The sequence below is a fragment of the Haplochromis burtoni genome, unplaced genomic scaffold (genome assembly GCF_018398535.1).
Source record: "Haplochromis burtoni strain Fernald_Lab_line unplaced genomic scaffold, NCSU_Asbu1 Contig_335, whole genome shotgun sequence".
NCBI lineage: Eukaryota > Metazoa > Chordata > Actinopteri > Cichliformes > Cichlidae > Haplochromis > Haplochromis burtoni.
This window is the reverse complement of record NW_024582696.1, coordinates 89854-106821: the sequence shown is the minus strand read 5'-3', so window position 1 is coordinate 106821 and position 16968 is coordinate 89854. Positions and strand designations below refer to the sequence as shown.

Genomic DNA, 16968 nt, shown 5'->3' with positions numbered 1-16968 from the left:
TGGGTGTCCATGCGTGCATCGCTGTGCTCTTGATCAGCGGCTCTGACAGAGATATAAGATGTTACCTCCTCAGCCTTGATGGAAGAGCTGGATGTTTTGTGTAACATGTTTTAAAGGTCAGTCTTTCCCCACATGGCCAAATTTTTCCTCGCAGGGAGGGCGGTGCATGCTCGGCGGACCAATGGCACCGCACCTACCGACGGTGCTCGGCCAATGAGGTGCATCACATCCGTCTGGAAGAGAGCAAATTCTTTGGGGAATACCAGGGGAAGAGTTTCACTTTTGCCTCCTTTCACGCTCACAAAAAGTAAGCAATGATCTGCAAAAGCTTTTAAAGCACATGACGTTGCACAATTCAGAGCTGATCTTGTCTGTTTGGCTGCAGGTATGGGGTGTGCTTAATCGGAGTACGTAGGCTGGACACAACCAATATCCTGTTAAACCCTGGTCCGTGCCACATCATGGGAGCCTCTGACACTTGCTTTTACATCAATATCTCCAAAGAGGAGAACTCAGCATTTGTCAGGGGCCAAAGGGAGCCATCGTGGGGTGGCACAGGAGGAAATGCCAGGGGAGTGCACCAAAGCATCTACCATGGACTCACCCGCCTGCCAGTCCACAGTATCATCGCCAGCATGGGTCAGTCAGATGGGCGCCGCACAAAGACTGTGTAACATTTACACACTGACCTTCTGCTTGCAGTTTCTGTGTTGGTCAAAAATGCAAACCTGTTATTAAACTGTCTTAGAGAGTAGCTCAGTCACAGCTGCCAGAATTATGCACTCTCAAATTTGAAATTTATCCAAGAGATTAAAACAAACATTCATAGCATTTGAAGAGGAATTACCATCTATTTTATTATGGAGTAAATCACACTTGACAAGAGCAATAATGCCAGAAAACTGTGGTTTTACAAACACACCACCTAGTGGACAATGAGGAAAACTGCTGATCTACACCTGAATCCATGCTTAGATCCTCTGTGTGTGTGTGTGTTTTAGGCACAGTTGCCATCGACCTGCAGGACTCCAGTGACAGCAGTCCAGAAGGCCAGGATGCAGGAAGCGCAGGACCTGGCAGTGGGAGAGGAAGCAGAAGCAGCTCCAGAACAGAGACCGGGGGTGCCAACACCTTGGCTCTTCCCGCCATGGGAGACTCCACAGAGGAGAGGCGACACAGCATCGCCCCTGTCCTGGAGCTAGTTGACGGCGTCAACAACCCCACCTTTGACCTTCTGGGAGACCAGTCCGAGGACGAAGGAGGAGAAGAAGGCAAGGAGGACAGTGACAAAGATGAGAGAGCCCACTGGTGGGGTCAACACTGCGAGTGAGTAGAGTGATTTAATGTGGGAACATGTGGGAACATGTGGGTAAGTTCAGAGGTAAATGTGGGCTTGTGCTGCAGGTGGGTGAAGGGATACCCGCTTAACTCACCATACATCGGCAGCTCGCCTGCACTGTGCCACCTCCTGCAAGAAAAGATGCCTTTCTGCTGCCTGCGCTTAGACAAGGTATGAAATTTAAATGGCTTGCTCTCTCTATTTTCTACGCTGACATAGCCATCATCCTCCATCGCTGCTCTTTTCTAGGCTTGTCACCACATCCCTTTCGAGGATGCCCGCTCCTACGGCTTCAAAAACAAGCTGATTATTGTCTCTGCGGAGAGTGCGGGGAATGGTCTGTACAACTTCATTGTGCCGCTGCGGGCCTACTACCGACCGAGGAAGGAGCTCAACCCTATTGTGCTCCTGCTGGAGAGCATGTGAGCGCAACATCTCTATTATTTCTTGTGATGCATTGGCTGTTATTGGAAACTCAGGCTTCAAAGTCAGCACGGTGGTGAGCTGCGTCTCATATACAGGTTGCAGAGGATGGCAGAATGAGTCCCTCTGTAAATAGCAAGTGGAGGAGAAAAACTGGTCACGGCGAACATGATTTGTGGAACGCTGAATGCTTTCAGGACAATGCTCTCCACAATCCTGTGTCGTGTTTTGTGGCTGGTACACAAGCGCAGTTGGCCAAATGAGAGTGGAATCCAATAAAAAGGCAATAAAAAGCTGAGTCACTCCCTTGTAGTGCTGTTATTTTCAGCTTTATCTGCAGGCTGTTTGGTTGTGCCTTATTTTTCAAGACTGAGTGAGGAGGGGTCTGTCACTGTGGGAACGTTAGCTCTTTATCATTGTGTGTATAAATCTCTACCGGTGGGACTCTCAAGTCTATTTGTGTTTTGATTGGTTTAGACCCGAAGCAGACTTCCTGGAGGCAATCTGCTGGTTCCCCATGGTGTTCTACACAGTGGGCTCTATCGACAAGTAAGACAACCCAAATCTGCTTGTTTCTTTATTTCTTTATTCTTATTTTTAGCTTTTTAATCGTCGTTCCTTCTCTTTCCACAGTCTGGACAGTCTGCTGCGATGTGGGATCACTTTTGCCGACACCATGGTGGTGGTTGACAAGGAGAGTTCCATGATTGCTGAGGAGGACTATATGGCTGATGCAAAGACCATCGTCAACGTCCAAACACTGTTCAGGTCTGCTTTGCCCAAACTTGTTCTTCAATCTCACACACTAGCTTCAAATTTTAATATCTCTCTCTGTGTGTCCTTCTCGTTTCCACCCCTGTCAGGCTGTTCCCAGGTTTGAGCATCATCACAGAGCTCACGCACCCGGCCAACATGCGCTTCATGCAGTTTAAAGTCAAAGACCACTACTCTTTAGCTCTGTCCAAACTGGAAAAGGTAAAACTCCATATTTTCTTTTACTGTCATTTCCTTCAATACAGACCTTATAATGGGGAAAAAACAGCATAAGGGAAAAAATTGGCAGCATGAAAGCCAATCTTTAGTGTGCCTTTCAAAATAAATTGATTTGCAGAGCTCTTTTGCCACAGCTCCTCTAATGATCCCAGAGTAAAACGTGTGATTGATCGTAAGCTTGTGGTTTTTGTTCCTTTCACCCATTACATCTTGCTTTTTTTAATATCTGTTGTTGTTGATAATGTTGTTCTCTGCGTGAAAGCTAATGAATCCCCCTTGGGCATCAATAACATCAATCAACAGAGCAGTAAATTAGTCACTGCTTGAAGTCTTAAAATGAATTTCAATACAGAAACAACAGTGTGATGAGATAAATTTACATTTCTCATGAACGCCATCGGCTCACAGTTGGAAAAAGGCCTTTAGTGGATTTCCAACCTCTTTTTTTTTTTGGTTTGTTTTGATTTTGCTATGCATGGTGGGAGTTTAATCCAACATTAGATGCTAGTCAGATGCAGAGGAAAGTCTAATGTGGCCATGAGAGTGAATGTCACTTTGTCAGCGCTAACTTCAAGTCAAGGAAGCTTGATTTCATAACAGCTTAAAGAAGTTAGATTTAAAAAAGATTGTGGTGATTACAGTCAGTTGTTTTATTGCCTTTGGGACTTGTGTAATCCAATGCTGTGTGTCTGTTCTCCAGAAGGAAAGGGAGAAGGGGTCTAACCTGGTCTTTATGTTCCGCCTGCCCTTCGCTGCTGGGAAGGTGTTTAGCGTTAGCATGCTGGACACTCTCCTCTACCAGGTTTCTCAGACAAACTCTTACTGAATAACAAAGATCCTTCTCCTGAGTTTGCCGAGTGTGATCTATATCTACTGACTTTTTGTTTGAATGTCCTGCCAGTCATTTGTGAAGGACTACATAATCTCCATCACCAGGCTGCTGCTTGGTTTAGACTCCATGCCGGGATCAGGTTTCCTCTGTGCCGTAAGTAGCGACACAAGGAGCTCAAACTGTGTTTGGACTGTAACTGCTTATGATGCTGATTATTGTGTTGTTTGTCATCTAGATGAAAATCACAGAAGACGACCTGTGGATCCGCAACTATGGCAGGCTTTACCAGAAGCTATGCTCGTCCACTGGAGACATTCCCATAGGGATCTACCGAACGGAGGCCCACAAGCTTCCGGTCTCTGAGGTCAGCAGCTCCTCTTGTTTTGGTGTTGTATGGCTAAGAAATTGCTGACTGTCACTGCAGTTACTTTAATCTAAAGGTTATTAGATTGCATGCAATGAACACACTTTCTGCTTTTAAAGAGTTTCCTCGCTATAAAAAAATCAGTCAGGAAATTTTCCCTTTGGATTAGTTTAAATAGAAGAATCTGTCTTGATGCTAATCCTGTTTGTTCATGTTATGAAGACACTGATAGCTGTGAAGACAGTTAGAGCTTAGTTTTGATGTGTTTCCGCGAAGTGAAACAGACATAGTTGAATGAAATCTGCATATTAAACATGGCGCTTTGGGAACTGAGAGCTTTGCCAAAAAACACTTGTGATTACATTCAAAGAATCTATCTTTTATTCATCATTTGTTTCTAATAAGATAAAGTGTTAATCCCGCTTTGCTTTGAGAAATCAGAAAACAGAACTGCCGCAGAACTGATTTAATGAGACCAGCGTGATAACAGGTTTACTTCACATATGAGGAAGTGTAAGCTTTTGCTTGTGTGTGGGTCTCAGTCCCAGGTATCTATCACAGTTGAGGACTACGAGGACACCAGAGAACCCAGGGAGCCCCTGTTATCCCGGACCAGCGTCCACCGGAACTCGACATCCTCGGAGCCCATTTCCACCTCTTCGCACTCTTCAGACCACCCGCTGCTGAGGAGGAAGAGCATGCAGTGGGCACGGCGGTTGAGCAGGAAGGGGGGTCGGAGTTCCAGCGGGTCCAAAGGGGGACCCGGCAGTGCGGCAGAGAGGATCAGCCAACAGAGACTGACTCTTTTCAGGCGCTCAGAGAGGCAGGAACTCAACGCGCTGGTGCGGACAAGGATGAAACATTTGGGCCTTTCTCCAAGTGGATTCAGTAAGTCTGCAGCAATTTGTGTAGGAATCTAACTGTTCCTGCTTTTGAGTGGTGGATGTAGCACACACAGACGGGAGACAAGTAGGTGTCAGGTCACCGTGTGCTACTAAAACAGCTTTAATGCATCTTGGCATCGATTCCCCAAGTCTGTAACTATACTAAAAGGACCAGAGGCTGTATGTAAAAGGTGGACACAGCTTCTGTAACAAGCCTCAGTCTGAGAAATTTTTCCAACACTGTCTTTGTGGTGTGACAAGTGAGGGATGGATCAGACTGAGAAACGGAGGTACACTGCACACCTGTAAGCTTTCATAGTGGAGCAACATGGCCACTGGATCTCCTTCACAAAGGGATCAAACATTCAGGTTTTTTTTTTAAATTAAATTTTTGGATTATGTAAGCGTTTGCCTTACTTTAAACTGCACTCAGTGGTTAGTTTTTTTTAGGTGCACCTTTTCAACTGTTTGTTTACACAAATATCTAATCAGCCAATCACATGGCTGATCTGATGGGATTTTCTTCCACAAACGTCTCTTGGGTGAACAGAAAATCACCAGAAAAAGAGATAATATCAGCAGTTCTCTGGCTGCTGTCCACACCAGGTCCCACACCTGTCAGCTAAGAACAGGAAACGCAGGCCACGGACTATCCAAATTTAGTCAACAGAAAATTGGAAAATGGTTGATTGTTCTGATGAGACTTAATTTCTACTGCCACATTTTGATGGTAGAGTCAGAATTTGGTTTAAACAACATGAAAGCATGGATCTATCCTGTCTTATACCAGGGGTTCAGTCAGGCTGGGTCCCTATGTACCAACTGAGAATCATTTAAACACGACAGCCTATCTGAGTATTGTTGCTGACCATGTGTATCAGAAGAGTGCTGCTTCTAGCAGGATGACACTTAATGTTACAAAGCTCAGGTTCATCTCAAACTGACAATGAGTTCACTGTACTCAAATAGCTTCCAGAGTCACCAGGTCTCGATCCAAAAGAGGATGTTTGGGATGTCGTGGAACAGATTGTTGAATTTATGCTGGCTTAAACAGACTACTTGCAAAGCGTACTTAATAAAGTGGCAGGTTTATAGTTGACATTTATAATAAGTAGTTTCTAATGTTTTTTTTCTTAATTATTTACAAATAATTAGATTAAACTAATATTTTCAAACCTTTTTACAAATAATGTGAAAATACTCCGATTGCATTTGCACATTTCAAATTGTTACATAATTATTTCAAATAATTCCATAATTTACGTATTTCTGTGACATACTTTTAACATTTTGTTAGCTGTTTATCAAAATTAGCTACACCTAGACCATCTGCATGAATAAAAAAAAACACATTAATACGCTGTAATCATCATTGTAATCATACCAGCCTTTTTATTTTTTCAAACTTCTGCTTCTACTTAAGCAAAGTATCTGTGTCGCTCACTCTAATGTTTACTATCTGTGACACTGTTTGGACTCGTGTCCATTTTTATCCAAATTCCTGTCATGTGACTCAGTGTAACATAAAGCCTATTCTGCATGTGCGGATGTAGCACGGCCTGCTGTGTATCCTGTGCCTACTTCATTTCCTGCCTTACTAATCTCTTTTCTTCCTGTGTCAGACGGGATGACAGACCAAGGGAACAGACTGTCATACATCCTCATCAACCCTCCTCCAGACACCAGACTGGAGCTCCATGATGTCGTGTGAGTATACGGCAGCACACTTTTAGTGCTATAAGTGAAACCAGCACTAAAAATGACAAATACTACTGTGGTCTATCTGTCCTCTGTCCCATCTCCAGGTACCTGATCAGGCCAGACCCCCTCTCCTTGGTACCTAATCAAGGGAGCAGCAGGAAGTGCAGCACCGGGCTCTCAGAGAGCCACAGGTTCGATACGCAGGACAGCACCCATCTGTGAAGGACAATGAATAAATAAATAAATAAATAAATAAATAAAGACAGAGAGAGAGAGAGAGAGAGAGAGAGCAAGAGAGACTAATGTACTGTCCAAACACTGCCCGAGAGTCAAACGACACAATCACGAAGAAGAAGCATAATTTATGAAGTGGTGAGATATGAGGGGATACAGCCAGATGGCACACAGCCCTCATATTTCCTCCACATTCAGTCTCAGCAAACCCAGAGGTGCCAGGCATGCATGGACCTTTTCTATAATAGGAATGTTTTATTTATGCACCTTCCTATTTTCAAAGCGGAGAGCTGCGGACACAGAAGTGCATTTAAAGAAAACCTTTACGTATTTATATCTGTGTACGTGCATGTTATGTACTGCATCATGTACTGTATGTATGTTTGTGAGTATGTATGGCTGCACCGTGTGAGTGAGTACGCGTGCGTATGCTTATGGATCGAAAGCAAGACACTGCCAATTTCAAACCCGGACAGCCAAAGGAAGCTGCTGCCAAATGAAAGTCAAGGGATGTGTTGTTATGTCCTTTCCCATGTTGTCACACTTTTGTCGTTCGACGTATTTCAAGAAGACACCACAGTCTGCACCCCTCCCTCGTGAGATTTTCTGGGAGGGGGTTGTTTTGGAGTTTTCTTTTTGTTAACCTCTCGCTCACACGCTCAGTTTACGCTCACCAGCAGCGGAGGAATCCAAAGAGCACCAGTCTCAATAATGGACAGCAAGCTTATATCATCAGTGCAGGGCATTCGGTCACACTGTTGTCTGAGTTTCTCATAGTTTTTTAAATATACATATGCGAGTCCTCTCTGAACAAATCTGACCCACATTTGTTGTTTTTCTTCCCGAAACCTCCCTCTGCTTGTGTCAGTGTCCGTGTGAGCCGTCCTGCTGCCAGCTTGCTTTTGCTGACACGCATGTTAGAGAGGCAGGGGACGGACAGAATAAAAGGTACAGAGACTCCAGTGTCATGCCATCCAGTTTACGACGAGCCCTGCAAGAAATACGACCATTGTGAAGCCTATAAACATCAATTTGAGAGACTGTCCGTTTTGAAGCTAAATTATAAGCCTCACAATATATATTTTTTTGTTGCTATATTTATTGCACGCTGCTATAAATATCCACCTTCACAAGACATTTCTTTAGGTTTTAAACCTATTGTGCAATTTGGTTTCCGAAGAAGATTATTCCTCTCAAAACGAGTGAACGGCGTGCTGTTCAGATCACTCTCCACACACGAGGTTCATTTTTTTTCCTCTTTTGAAGAGTAAATCATTTGTTACTGTGGACATTTATGCCGTTTGTTTATCAAGGATTTGCAAGCCTCTGTAAATCTTTTGCCAGATATTCAGAGTGCGCCGTTTCACACAGAAATGGCGCAATCATGTGCCGGGAATACAAATCCCTGCCAACACCACTGCTGTAGCTTCAGTGCCATTATAACAGGTGGAAATATGTATATATTAAAGGCATTCCATACAGCTTGTCATTGCTTTGTTGCTGTTTTTTTATTCGTTTGTAATGCCAGACACGGAATCTAAGGGCTTAACACAGTTGATGAAAACTACTTGACATCAGTGCTTTCACATTATTTTCTTATCTAAATGAATCGTTTAATTGTCTGACAGTCTTTTGTGTGGTTTACTGAGCTCACATTCAGAAGCTATTTTTGCTGTGCTACATCAACACTGTGCATGAGTCACACTAAATGGCCCTAAATCATCTACTGTAATGTCACCGAGCTCACGTACAACTGCATAATACTGCTGCATGTGTTTTAGCAGTTGGTCTGCGCACCCATATGGCTTACATAAGTCTACCACGGCCCCTCGTGTCTGTGCTGTTAGTTAAGTTAATGTGGACAGTGTGTTTTTAACCAACGGTCATCTCACTGGGTGAGTTCCTTTCTTCTCATAACCACGAAGCCCTTTGTTTTCATTGCTTTGCACATGTTGTTCTTGTTGGGCTTTGGAAAAAAAGACTAACACGAATCACACTCCTCCTCATCCTCCTCCTCATCCAGCATGTTTTACACGTTATCACCATCATCATGTCTGGGTTCTTTTATTTGCCATTATATGTGTCTTTTCTTGCTCTTAAGTTTATTTTATCTTGGAAAAGCCTCAAAATAGGGCCCCTGTGCACATGCTTTACTTGTCATATTGAATGGATATTATGCAGGCATAGCGACAGAACAAACATGGGTGTGTCCAGGCTAAAGACTAAACAGTCAGCTGAGGCTGAATGAGAAAGCTTAAACTGTGCAAACTGAGGCAGAGGAAATGGAGCTTCAGCCAGTCAGCATGCTTAACACTGGAGACAACAGAGGACCCCCACCCAGTGAGAAAACTGTCGCAGGAAGTCAGATGAATCCACAGCTGAAGTAACAGCCCTAAACCTTTGTGCCACTTTATAGGAGTCGCAGTAAACTGCTCCCTAACTGTAATAGAAAATGTGTTTAAAATGATGTCACAGGAGATGGAGCAAAAATGCAGCTAAGACAAAAAAATAGTATAACTGATGGATTGCATCTTGTGATTGTTTAAATTTCTTTCTATGTATTTACAGACACAGGAAACGGTGACAAAAGAAGCATCCTGTTGTCCAACTGAGTGAGGGCACTACAGCATCTGTGTTCAGAAGTTTACATACATGAATATCTTGATATTTTTGTTTTTTAATGGTTTCTTTGAACTGTTTTTTTCCACTGTGGGATGTAGTCCAGAAGCCTTCAAAACCAGTTTTGATGTGAATAGCATCAATGTTCTTCTGAGACACCCAAATGTGTTTACATGTCAACAACCTAGCTGTTGGTTTGAGGTGACGTCGAAGAATTTTGAGGTAGTCCTCCTCTTTCATTATTCCATCCACCTTGAATGTTCCAGTGCTACCGGCAGCAAATGGCCTTCCATGGATCAGACTTGTTTACACACTACATTCCACAGATGCTCACTTGGATTTAGATCTGGGGAATTTGGATGCCACCCTATTAGAGCACTTCGCTCTCACTCTGCAGGCTTACTTGTTGTTCCTAGAGTATTTAAAAGTAGAATGGGAGGGAGAGCCTTCAGTTTTCAGGCCCCTCTTCTGTGGAACCAGCTTCCAGTTTGGATTCGAGAAAGACACTATCTCTACTTTTAAGATTAGGCTTAAAACTTTCCTTTTTGCTAAAGCATATAGTTAGGGCTGGACCAGGTGACCCTGAATCCTCCCTTAGTTATGCTGCAATACACGTAGGCTGCCGGGGGATTCCCATGATGCATTGAGTTTTTCCTTTCCAGTCACCTTTCTCACTCACTATGTGTTAACAGACCTCTCTGCATTGAATCATATCTGTTATTAACCTCTGTCTCTCTTCCACAGCATGTCTTTTATCCTGTCTTCCTTCTCTCACCCCAACCGGTCGCAGCAGATGGCCCCGCCCCTCCCTGAGCCTGGTTCTGCCGGAGGTTTCTTCCTGTTAAAAGGGAGTTTTTCCTTCCCACTGTCGCCAAAGTGCTTGCTCATAGGGGGTCATATGATTGTTGGGTTTTTCTCTGTATGTATGAAGCGCCTTGAGGCGACCTTTGTTGTGATTTGGCGCTATATAAATAAAATTGAATTGAATTGAATTGAAGTCAGCTTCTCAAAGTCATTATTGTGCTCCTTTTTATGGTCCAGTTGTGCCCATTTTTGGGACGGGTCAGCACGGGCTACACGGACACTGGTGTGTGCTATGTAGCCCTATACACGACAAACTACGATACACTATGTATTCTGACATCTCCAGAACCACCATTAACTTTTACAGAAATTTGTTACGTTAGCTTATCTCTAGAATTGGACCAAATGGGTCAGCCGTCAATCTCCTTGTTTATCAGTGAACCCTGGCTCACCATTGTCCCTTCCTTGGACCACTTTTGATAGATACTCACCTCTGTGGACTGGGAACACCCCACAGGAGCTTCAGGTTTGAAGATGCTCTGACAAACAGCCCATTGTCCCTGCTTGTGACACATCAATTTTGAGAACAAAGTTCATTTGCTCCCTAATAAATCCCGCCATGATGAACAAATACTGAGTGTTATTCACGCTACATTTTAGTGGTCATGTTATGCCTGATCATTGGGTGTTCTCCTGTTATAGTCTGTACATACCAGGGAACAAACAGGCCCCGCCTCCACCACTAGCCCACTGTTCTGATATTTATCTGACTGTTCACTATTGACCGCCCCTGATGCTCCACTTTCTTTCTTTCTCTGTCAGACGCCACTGACCTTTGTTGCATAAAACAGTACACCCAGCAGGAGGTCTCCCTGGTGAATACAGTGGGTCTCAACCTGCTGATTAACAAAGCAGGGGTTCTGACCAAAGGCCCCCTGCAGGGTGGCAGGCTAGAGAACATGCAGACTAAAGTCCACAATAATGTTGAGCATCAAAATAAGGACTGAGGAGGATAAAATACTATATCTAAAGCTGTCTTGTATTTTTTAAATTAGAAAAAGCAGACTTTAACTCTTGCTCCTTCTGGTCCTCATCATTAGATTGCATTTCCCCTTTAGAAGAAGATCTAAAATCGCATGCATCATCATCCCTACCATTTCTTTTTGCAGCATAAAGGTAAGTGATCTGCCACCCAAAAGCTTGATCTTACTAACATGTAACCTCTGCACTGACATTTTTGTACCAGCCTTCTCCTCTCCGACAGGAGAGGACAAAACAGCCTTTTCAGTGTCGCAACCTGGCAGTTCCATGTGTGGAGAAGAGGAGATCAAGTTTCCAGTTACATCTTGTATAAAGGACACAATAAAATAATGTAGAGGGACAAGAGTGGTCTCAGAATATGATCATTTTATTAATTAAGGACAATTACCAAGCAATTATGTTCAGCATTTATACAAACAATGGTTGCGTGTATGCGTCATCATTGCATGGAAAACAAGCTGTTGCAGGAGTCACTGTACAAAACTTAAAGACTTAAAGACACACTTAGATAAACTAAAACTGTATAATATTTTATAAAACAGTTGTTGCAAAGCCATTAAATTCAGAATGATCACGAATGAAAAAAGTCCAGGTCAGATGAGTGAAAGTGTGTGTTCTAATGATTATACCGGCAGTGAATGACAGATCTGTGTCACATTTGACCCGGGCAGGAAAAAGCAGAACTCAAATCATCTGTGACACTCGCATGAGGTTGTTTGTGTTTTTTTGAACTAGAAGTGAAAATAATTGTGTTCCAGTGTGAGGAACCACTAGGGGGATATTGATGTTCATGACAGTAGGCAGGAGATGCTTAGTGTGACAGCCTGCCTGGCTGAGAAGTATAATGGAGCCTTGCTGCATAATTATTGCAACTGCGTCCCCTTGTTCACTCTAAAGAGCCTCTTTTGGCTTCGTAACCTGCAGTCAATCACTAAATGAACCCAAGTGAAATAAACCAATTACTGCTGTCATCACTCAGCTTGTGTCGTGCTCATTTTACCAACAATCATGCACTGACATAATTTGCTTAATCATTTGATTCACACTTGGGTCATATAATGAATTTCAATTCTACTGATGTCCTTTCTAAGGTCCTCACTAATCACCACGTCGCGCTGTTCCACACAGCCACCTTGGCGGGGCAGATTTTAAGAGGTTTGGGGTTGTTTCCGTTGATGTTAGCACCAGGGCAGAAGAAGGGGTACAACTTCTGAGTGAAGAAGTCATTGAAAGTGTAGATGGGTGTCATATTGACAGGGTTGGAGAAGATGACCTCTCCAGAGTCGTAGTCCAGCTGCACCCTTACTCGAGTTAGCTTCCCCTCCAGATGCAGCGGGGTGCTGGGCCTCGTCATGGCTGAGTACTCCCCCTCAAAGTATGAGACCATCCAAAAGCCGCCCTCGGGACAGCCCGAGATGCGGCCCTTCCTGTCAATGGACTCTTTGACCACCCCGAGCATCCACTCCACTTTGTCGCCCACCTCTACCTCCCAGGCGTGACGGCCTGATGTAAAACCCTCTGAGCCCAGAACAAACACAAAATGACCAAACCGTTCAGGATTGTCCGGGAGTTGCTGCAGGGATCCGCTGTTGGCCACACTGGTCAAATCCGAGGTGAGGGATAACCAGGAGTAGGCAGTGTTAGGATCCAAGGTGATGGGTGCTAAAAAATTACACATAGTCAGTGATTAAGAAGAAGAAAGAAATTCGAGATACGTTGAACTGTTTAAATGCAAAGATCTCTAAAAAAAAAAAAAAAAAAAAAAAAAAATATCTTCCTTGGTGATGTATACAAGAATGTGTCACAGAGTCACGTGAGTTCTTACTGTACTGAACCAGATCCACCATTTTCTCCCACACATGGTACTTGAGGGAACTGACATGCTTGGCCACATTTATAAGAGCACTTGAGACTTTTTCTGGATTCTTGGGTGGGATCTGTGCTCTGTGAGAGGTAAAAGAAACACAAAAAGAAAGTAGTGCTGAATCACTAGCGTTGAAGCTGGCATGACGCTGCCAAATACTTTTTTAAACCTCCTACCTTTTCTTTGTGTTTGTATAATTCTGAAATAAGGAAAGAAAGAGTTATAAGCAGTGTGTTTCGTGGCATGGATGTGATGCGGAAAACCGTTAAAATCTGCTCACCTGAAGGAAATTAACATCATTGGATGCAATCTCGTTCTCAATGGCAATGACAGCATGGGAGAAGGTGAGGATATCTCTGGCGATGCTGTCAGACTTCTTCTTCACTAGCTCTTTCTTCTCCTTATCGTCTTTCTGCAGAGTGGCCAGCCGTTCCTCCTCCTCCCTCCGGAGAAACTCCCGCAGCTCCTCAAACTCCTCTTTTATCTGCTTTTCTGTGGCCTGAGTCTGGTTCTACACATGGGAATATGGATCAATGTAAAAATTCATTTCTAGTCTAATTTTCTTTCTTTATCCATACTTCCTCAAAAGGGACTTGAGGTGCAACCCACCAGCTCATACCAAAACACAATGTCCCAGAAGTGTTCTGTTGGATTTATGTTAGGCGAGAGTGAGGGTCAGTCAGTGGTATCAGTTCCTTCGTGTTGCCACTGCCTAGCCAATGGTGCCACTCCCTAAACATGATTGTTTCATCATGACATTCACACCAGTGGGCTGCTGGAGGTTATTTCGTAGGACTCTGGCAGTGCTCATCCTGTTCCTCTTTGCTCAAACGAGCAAATAGCGGTCCTGCTGACAGGTTAAGGACTTTCTACGGCTCTGTCCACCTCTCCTAGAATAACGTCCTCTCTCCTGGAATCTCCTTCACGCTACTGAGACTGCGCCGGGAGAGACAGCAAACCTGAAAATGGCACATTGATGTACCATCCTGGAGGATCCGGACTACCTGTGCAATCTGTACAATCCGGGTATTGCCTCAAGCTACAAGTAGTGACACTGACCCTAGACAAATGCAAAACTATTAAAAACCAGAAAAGAATGGAACAAATGTCAGTGGCCTCCACTTTTAAAACCATGTTTTTGGATGGTTGCCTCACTGTTGCCCATCTAGAGTACCTGTTGTTAATCTAATTAACACCAAGGCAACTGAAACTGACCATCAACCCTCTCTGATACTTAACTGACCAGATCAGTATCCTGGAAGTTTATCTGATTTGATGTTAGACATTAACTTTTTTGAGAAGTATATTTCACCTCCTCTGAGACATTAGCTGACATATTTACACACTTAACATTGCACTGCTCAACTTCAGTCACTGTTACGTCAACTTCAATGTCCTCTAGTGTTTCGTGGTATCTGAGTGTTTATTGATACCTTGATGTGCACAGTTGTGTCATCACACTCCTGCTTGGCTTCATAGAGGCAACGCAGGTTTTTCTTCAGAGGAATCAGCTCATTTTTCAGCTCTGCCTGAAGAGCGAGGATAAAGAGTCATATTTATCTTATTGTACATTGAACAATGTTAACAGTTTTCTCAGTTTGCAAAAGTATCACCTTCTTCAATTTGAAAGCAGTAAAGTGACATTTTCAAAGGAGGACTAAAAGGTCAAAGGTAGTTTGCTTAAATGGCAAATAGTTCAACTGTATTTATGTAGCTCCAATTAAGAATAGCAGGTGTTTATTTCATAAGGTGAAAACCGCACACTATACGAAAGAGAGCTCCAATTATTATGTGAACTTCTATAAGCAAGCGCTTGGTGATAGCAGGAAGGAAGAACTCCCTTTTAACTCCTTCCAGCATAACAAGGATCTGTGCGAAGTAGACATCTGCTAAAGCTGGATGTGGGTAACAGGAAAGGGAACAAAAGTACAATACCTTAAGATCCTGAGCACCTTCTTCTATGGGACACACTCGATGTCCGAGGTGCTTCTTGGAGGTGTGACACACACAGCACAGGACTTCAAAATCATCCAGACAGAAGAGTTTGAGAACTTCCTCATGTGTACTGCACTTAAAATCTACTGTCACTGCTTGTTTCCCTGTATCACCAGCCCCAGTTCCCGCTGTGGCTCCCCTGCACCCGTGCTCCTTCAGGAAGGTTTCGGCCACATTCTTCAGAGCCAAGCTGACTGTGGGCTCAGTCAGCGAGCACTTCCTCCTGCAGACAGGACATTCACGCCTGGCCTTCTTCTTGTTCCAGAACTGCTGAAGACAGGCCCGACAGAAACTGTGGCTGCACTTGAGCACTACCGGGTCCTTGAAGATTTCACAGCATATAGGACAGGAGAGCTCATCTTCCAGCATGGAGCCTGACTGTGACGAAACAGCTCGAGGTCGCAGGAACGAATTTAGCTTAGAACTCTGAAAGAAGGTAAGCTTTAAAGGCTGGGAGGAAGCGCGTGGGCGCAACGCCATGGTTCTTGATGTAGGGTGTGTGGGAGGGGGAGCTGCTGTCTGTAAGTACCCTGCAGGGAGTCCAGAGAGCAGTCTGGACACAGTTTATGAGCAACCAAGGTTATAGAGCAACAGGGACTTGAAGAACTTGTTTACCTCGCTTGTAGTAAATACAGGACATGTCACCACCCCTCATTTGTTAGCCTCAGGGAAGCTTAGGAAACTGGACACAGTCCAGCCTATTGAAAATTCTTCTATGTAGAAAAAAGGTCGTAATAGTGAACCAAAGTTAAACTTTAAGCTTTTACCAGGTAAGGTAACACTTACCTGGTAAAAGGTCTGTTGTTCAAACTAGAACAAAGACATTGTGTACTCACAAACCTTGAATAAAAATAAGCTTGAAGTATAATAATGGCAAAACAAGTAATTTTGCTATTATTGTCATTCTTGGGACCCTCTGGAGCAGGTGATGTGGCGAGGAAGGCCAAATCCAAGCCAATTACAGATATAGTTTTTACTCAATTATTATGCATAACCCTATTTCTCTGTTCCTTTTATTTATGTGTTTACCCGTATTTACTATTACTGTCCTTATTATCATTATCTTTGTTATTATTAGTCATTCTTATTTAGTTATTTATGACATCTCTCCATCTATATCTCCTCTCAGTAATATCATTTTCTAGACTGAATAGAGCCTCATTCATCTCCATGTCTGACATTCATAGTTACAGAGCACATCCTTGCATGTGCAGCGCGCACACACACACTCTTATTGTTACTCATTTCATTAAATACAATGTTTTTTTCCTCATTTGTACTGTCATTGTCTCATCTTCATGCTTCAAATTTAGTGTCACGTTTAACAAAATATTCATTGTTAATTGCAATTATATTTGACGTTTGGTTTCATAGACTTTCTTTGCACTTTTTAGTGAGACTTGGCCTGTCTGCAATGTTTGAACTGCAGTAACTCATCTGAAAATCCTATTAAAGAAATGCTGAAAAAGCCCCTTTATAAAGTGGCAGGAACATCGGCGGCTCTTCAGTTTGTCACCTCCCTCCATTGAGGCCTGTGAGTGACCTCGCTGAGCTTGACCAGCACTATCATGTTGACCCAGAGAGATCTTATTACCTGCTGACACCTAGTTCACTGTCTAGTTAAACGTCATTTATATTTCAAGAAGACACAGGAGTGAGAAGAAACACAAACACAGAAAGTGCTCTCGGGCACGGTTTCTCAGAATCTTGGAAAAGACTACGGGTTTGTTGCAGTTTTGTCTCTTTGTTTCACAATAGTGGCTCAAAGTGTTGAATAAACTCATCCAAATCAAGATTTTTCAGACCAGACGCCACGGGGCAGTTTGTTGTGCTAAGTTGATGAAAGAAGAAACAGAAGGACAGCTGCTGTGTGGA

General features: G+C 43.5%; 2 protein-coding genes across 3 annotated transcripts in view; one reads left to right on the top strand and one right to left on the bottom strand.

Annotated features, from left to right (window-relative positions):
- The window catches only part of LOC102300253 (potassium channel subfamily T member 2), a 42610-nt gene extending 34354 nt beyond the window's left edge, over positions 1-8256 (top strand). The window contains exons 17-30 of one of the 2 annotated variants that reach the window (XM_014340064.2): positions 155-307; positions 386-639; positions 1002-1326; positions 1405-1510; positions 1589-1761; positions 2240-2311; positions 2396-2530; positions 2626-2737; positions 3459-3557; positions 3657-3740; positions 3823-3951; positions 4494-4839; positions 6458-6542; positions 6641-8256. In XM_014340064.2, the coding sequence (XP_014195550.1) occupies positions 155-307; positions 386-639; positions 1002-1326; positions 1405-1510; positions 1589-1761; positions 2240-2311; positions 2396-2530; positions 2626-2737; positions 3459-3557; positions 3657-3740; positions 3823-3951; positions 4494-4839; positions 6458-6542; positions 6641-6758 (2191 nt within the window). In that variant the 3' untranslated portion in view covers positions 6759-8256. Of the gene's footprint in view, positions 1-154; positions 308-385; positions 640-1001; positions 1327-1404; positions 1511-1588; positions 1762-2239; positions 2312-2395; positions 2531-2625; positions 2738-3455; positions 3558-3656; positions 3741-3822; positions 3952-4493; positions 4840-6457; positions 6543-6640 lie in introns of both variants that reach the window. The other variant, XM_014340063.2, reaches the window with a different exon arrangement.
- A 3327-nt stretch (positions 8257-11583) lies between these two features.
- trim35-12 (tripartite motif containing 35-12) lies at positions 11584-16789 on the bottom strand. The gene is made up of 6 exons (XM_005942277.2): positions 15034-16789; positions 14532-14627; positions 13379-13609; positions 13275-13297; positions 13060-13178; positions 11584-12896 (listed from the first exon to the last, which is right to left on the bottom strand). Exons 1-6 carry the CDS (start codon positions 15571-15573, stop codon positions 12337-12339), a joined length of 1569 nt encoding a protein of 522 aa, XP_005942339.1. The 5' UTR covers positions 15574-16789; the 3' UTR covers positions 11584-12336.
- Positions 16790-16968: the final 179 nt, after the last annotated feature.

What these genes read in the sequence shown, in the direction of transcription:
- trim35-12 (XM_005942277.2), bottom strand. Translation starts at nt 15,573, where the DNA reads ATGGCGTTGCGCCCACGCGCTTCCTCCCAGCCTTTAAAGCTTACCTTC. An exon ending in ATGATGTTAATTTCCTTCAG is followed by an intron (nt 13,298 to 13,378) that starts GTGAGCAGATTT and finishes TCCTTATTTCAG; the next exon opens with AATTATACAAACACAAAGAA. An exon ending in GGTGGATCTGGTTCAGTACA is followed by an intron (nt 12,897 to 13,059) that starts GTAAGAACTCAC and finishes GTAATTTTTTAG; the next exon opens with CACCCATCACCTTGGATCCT.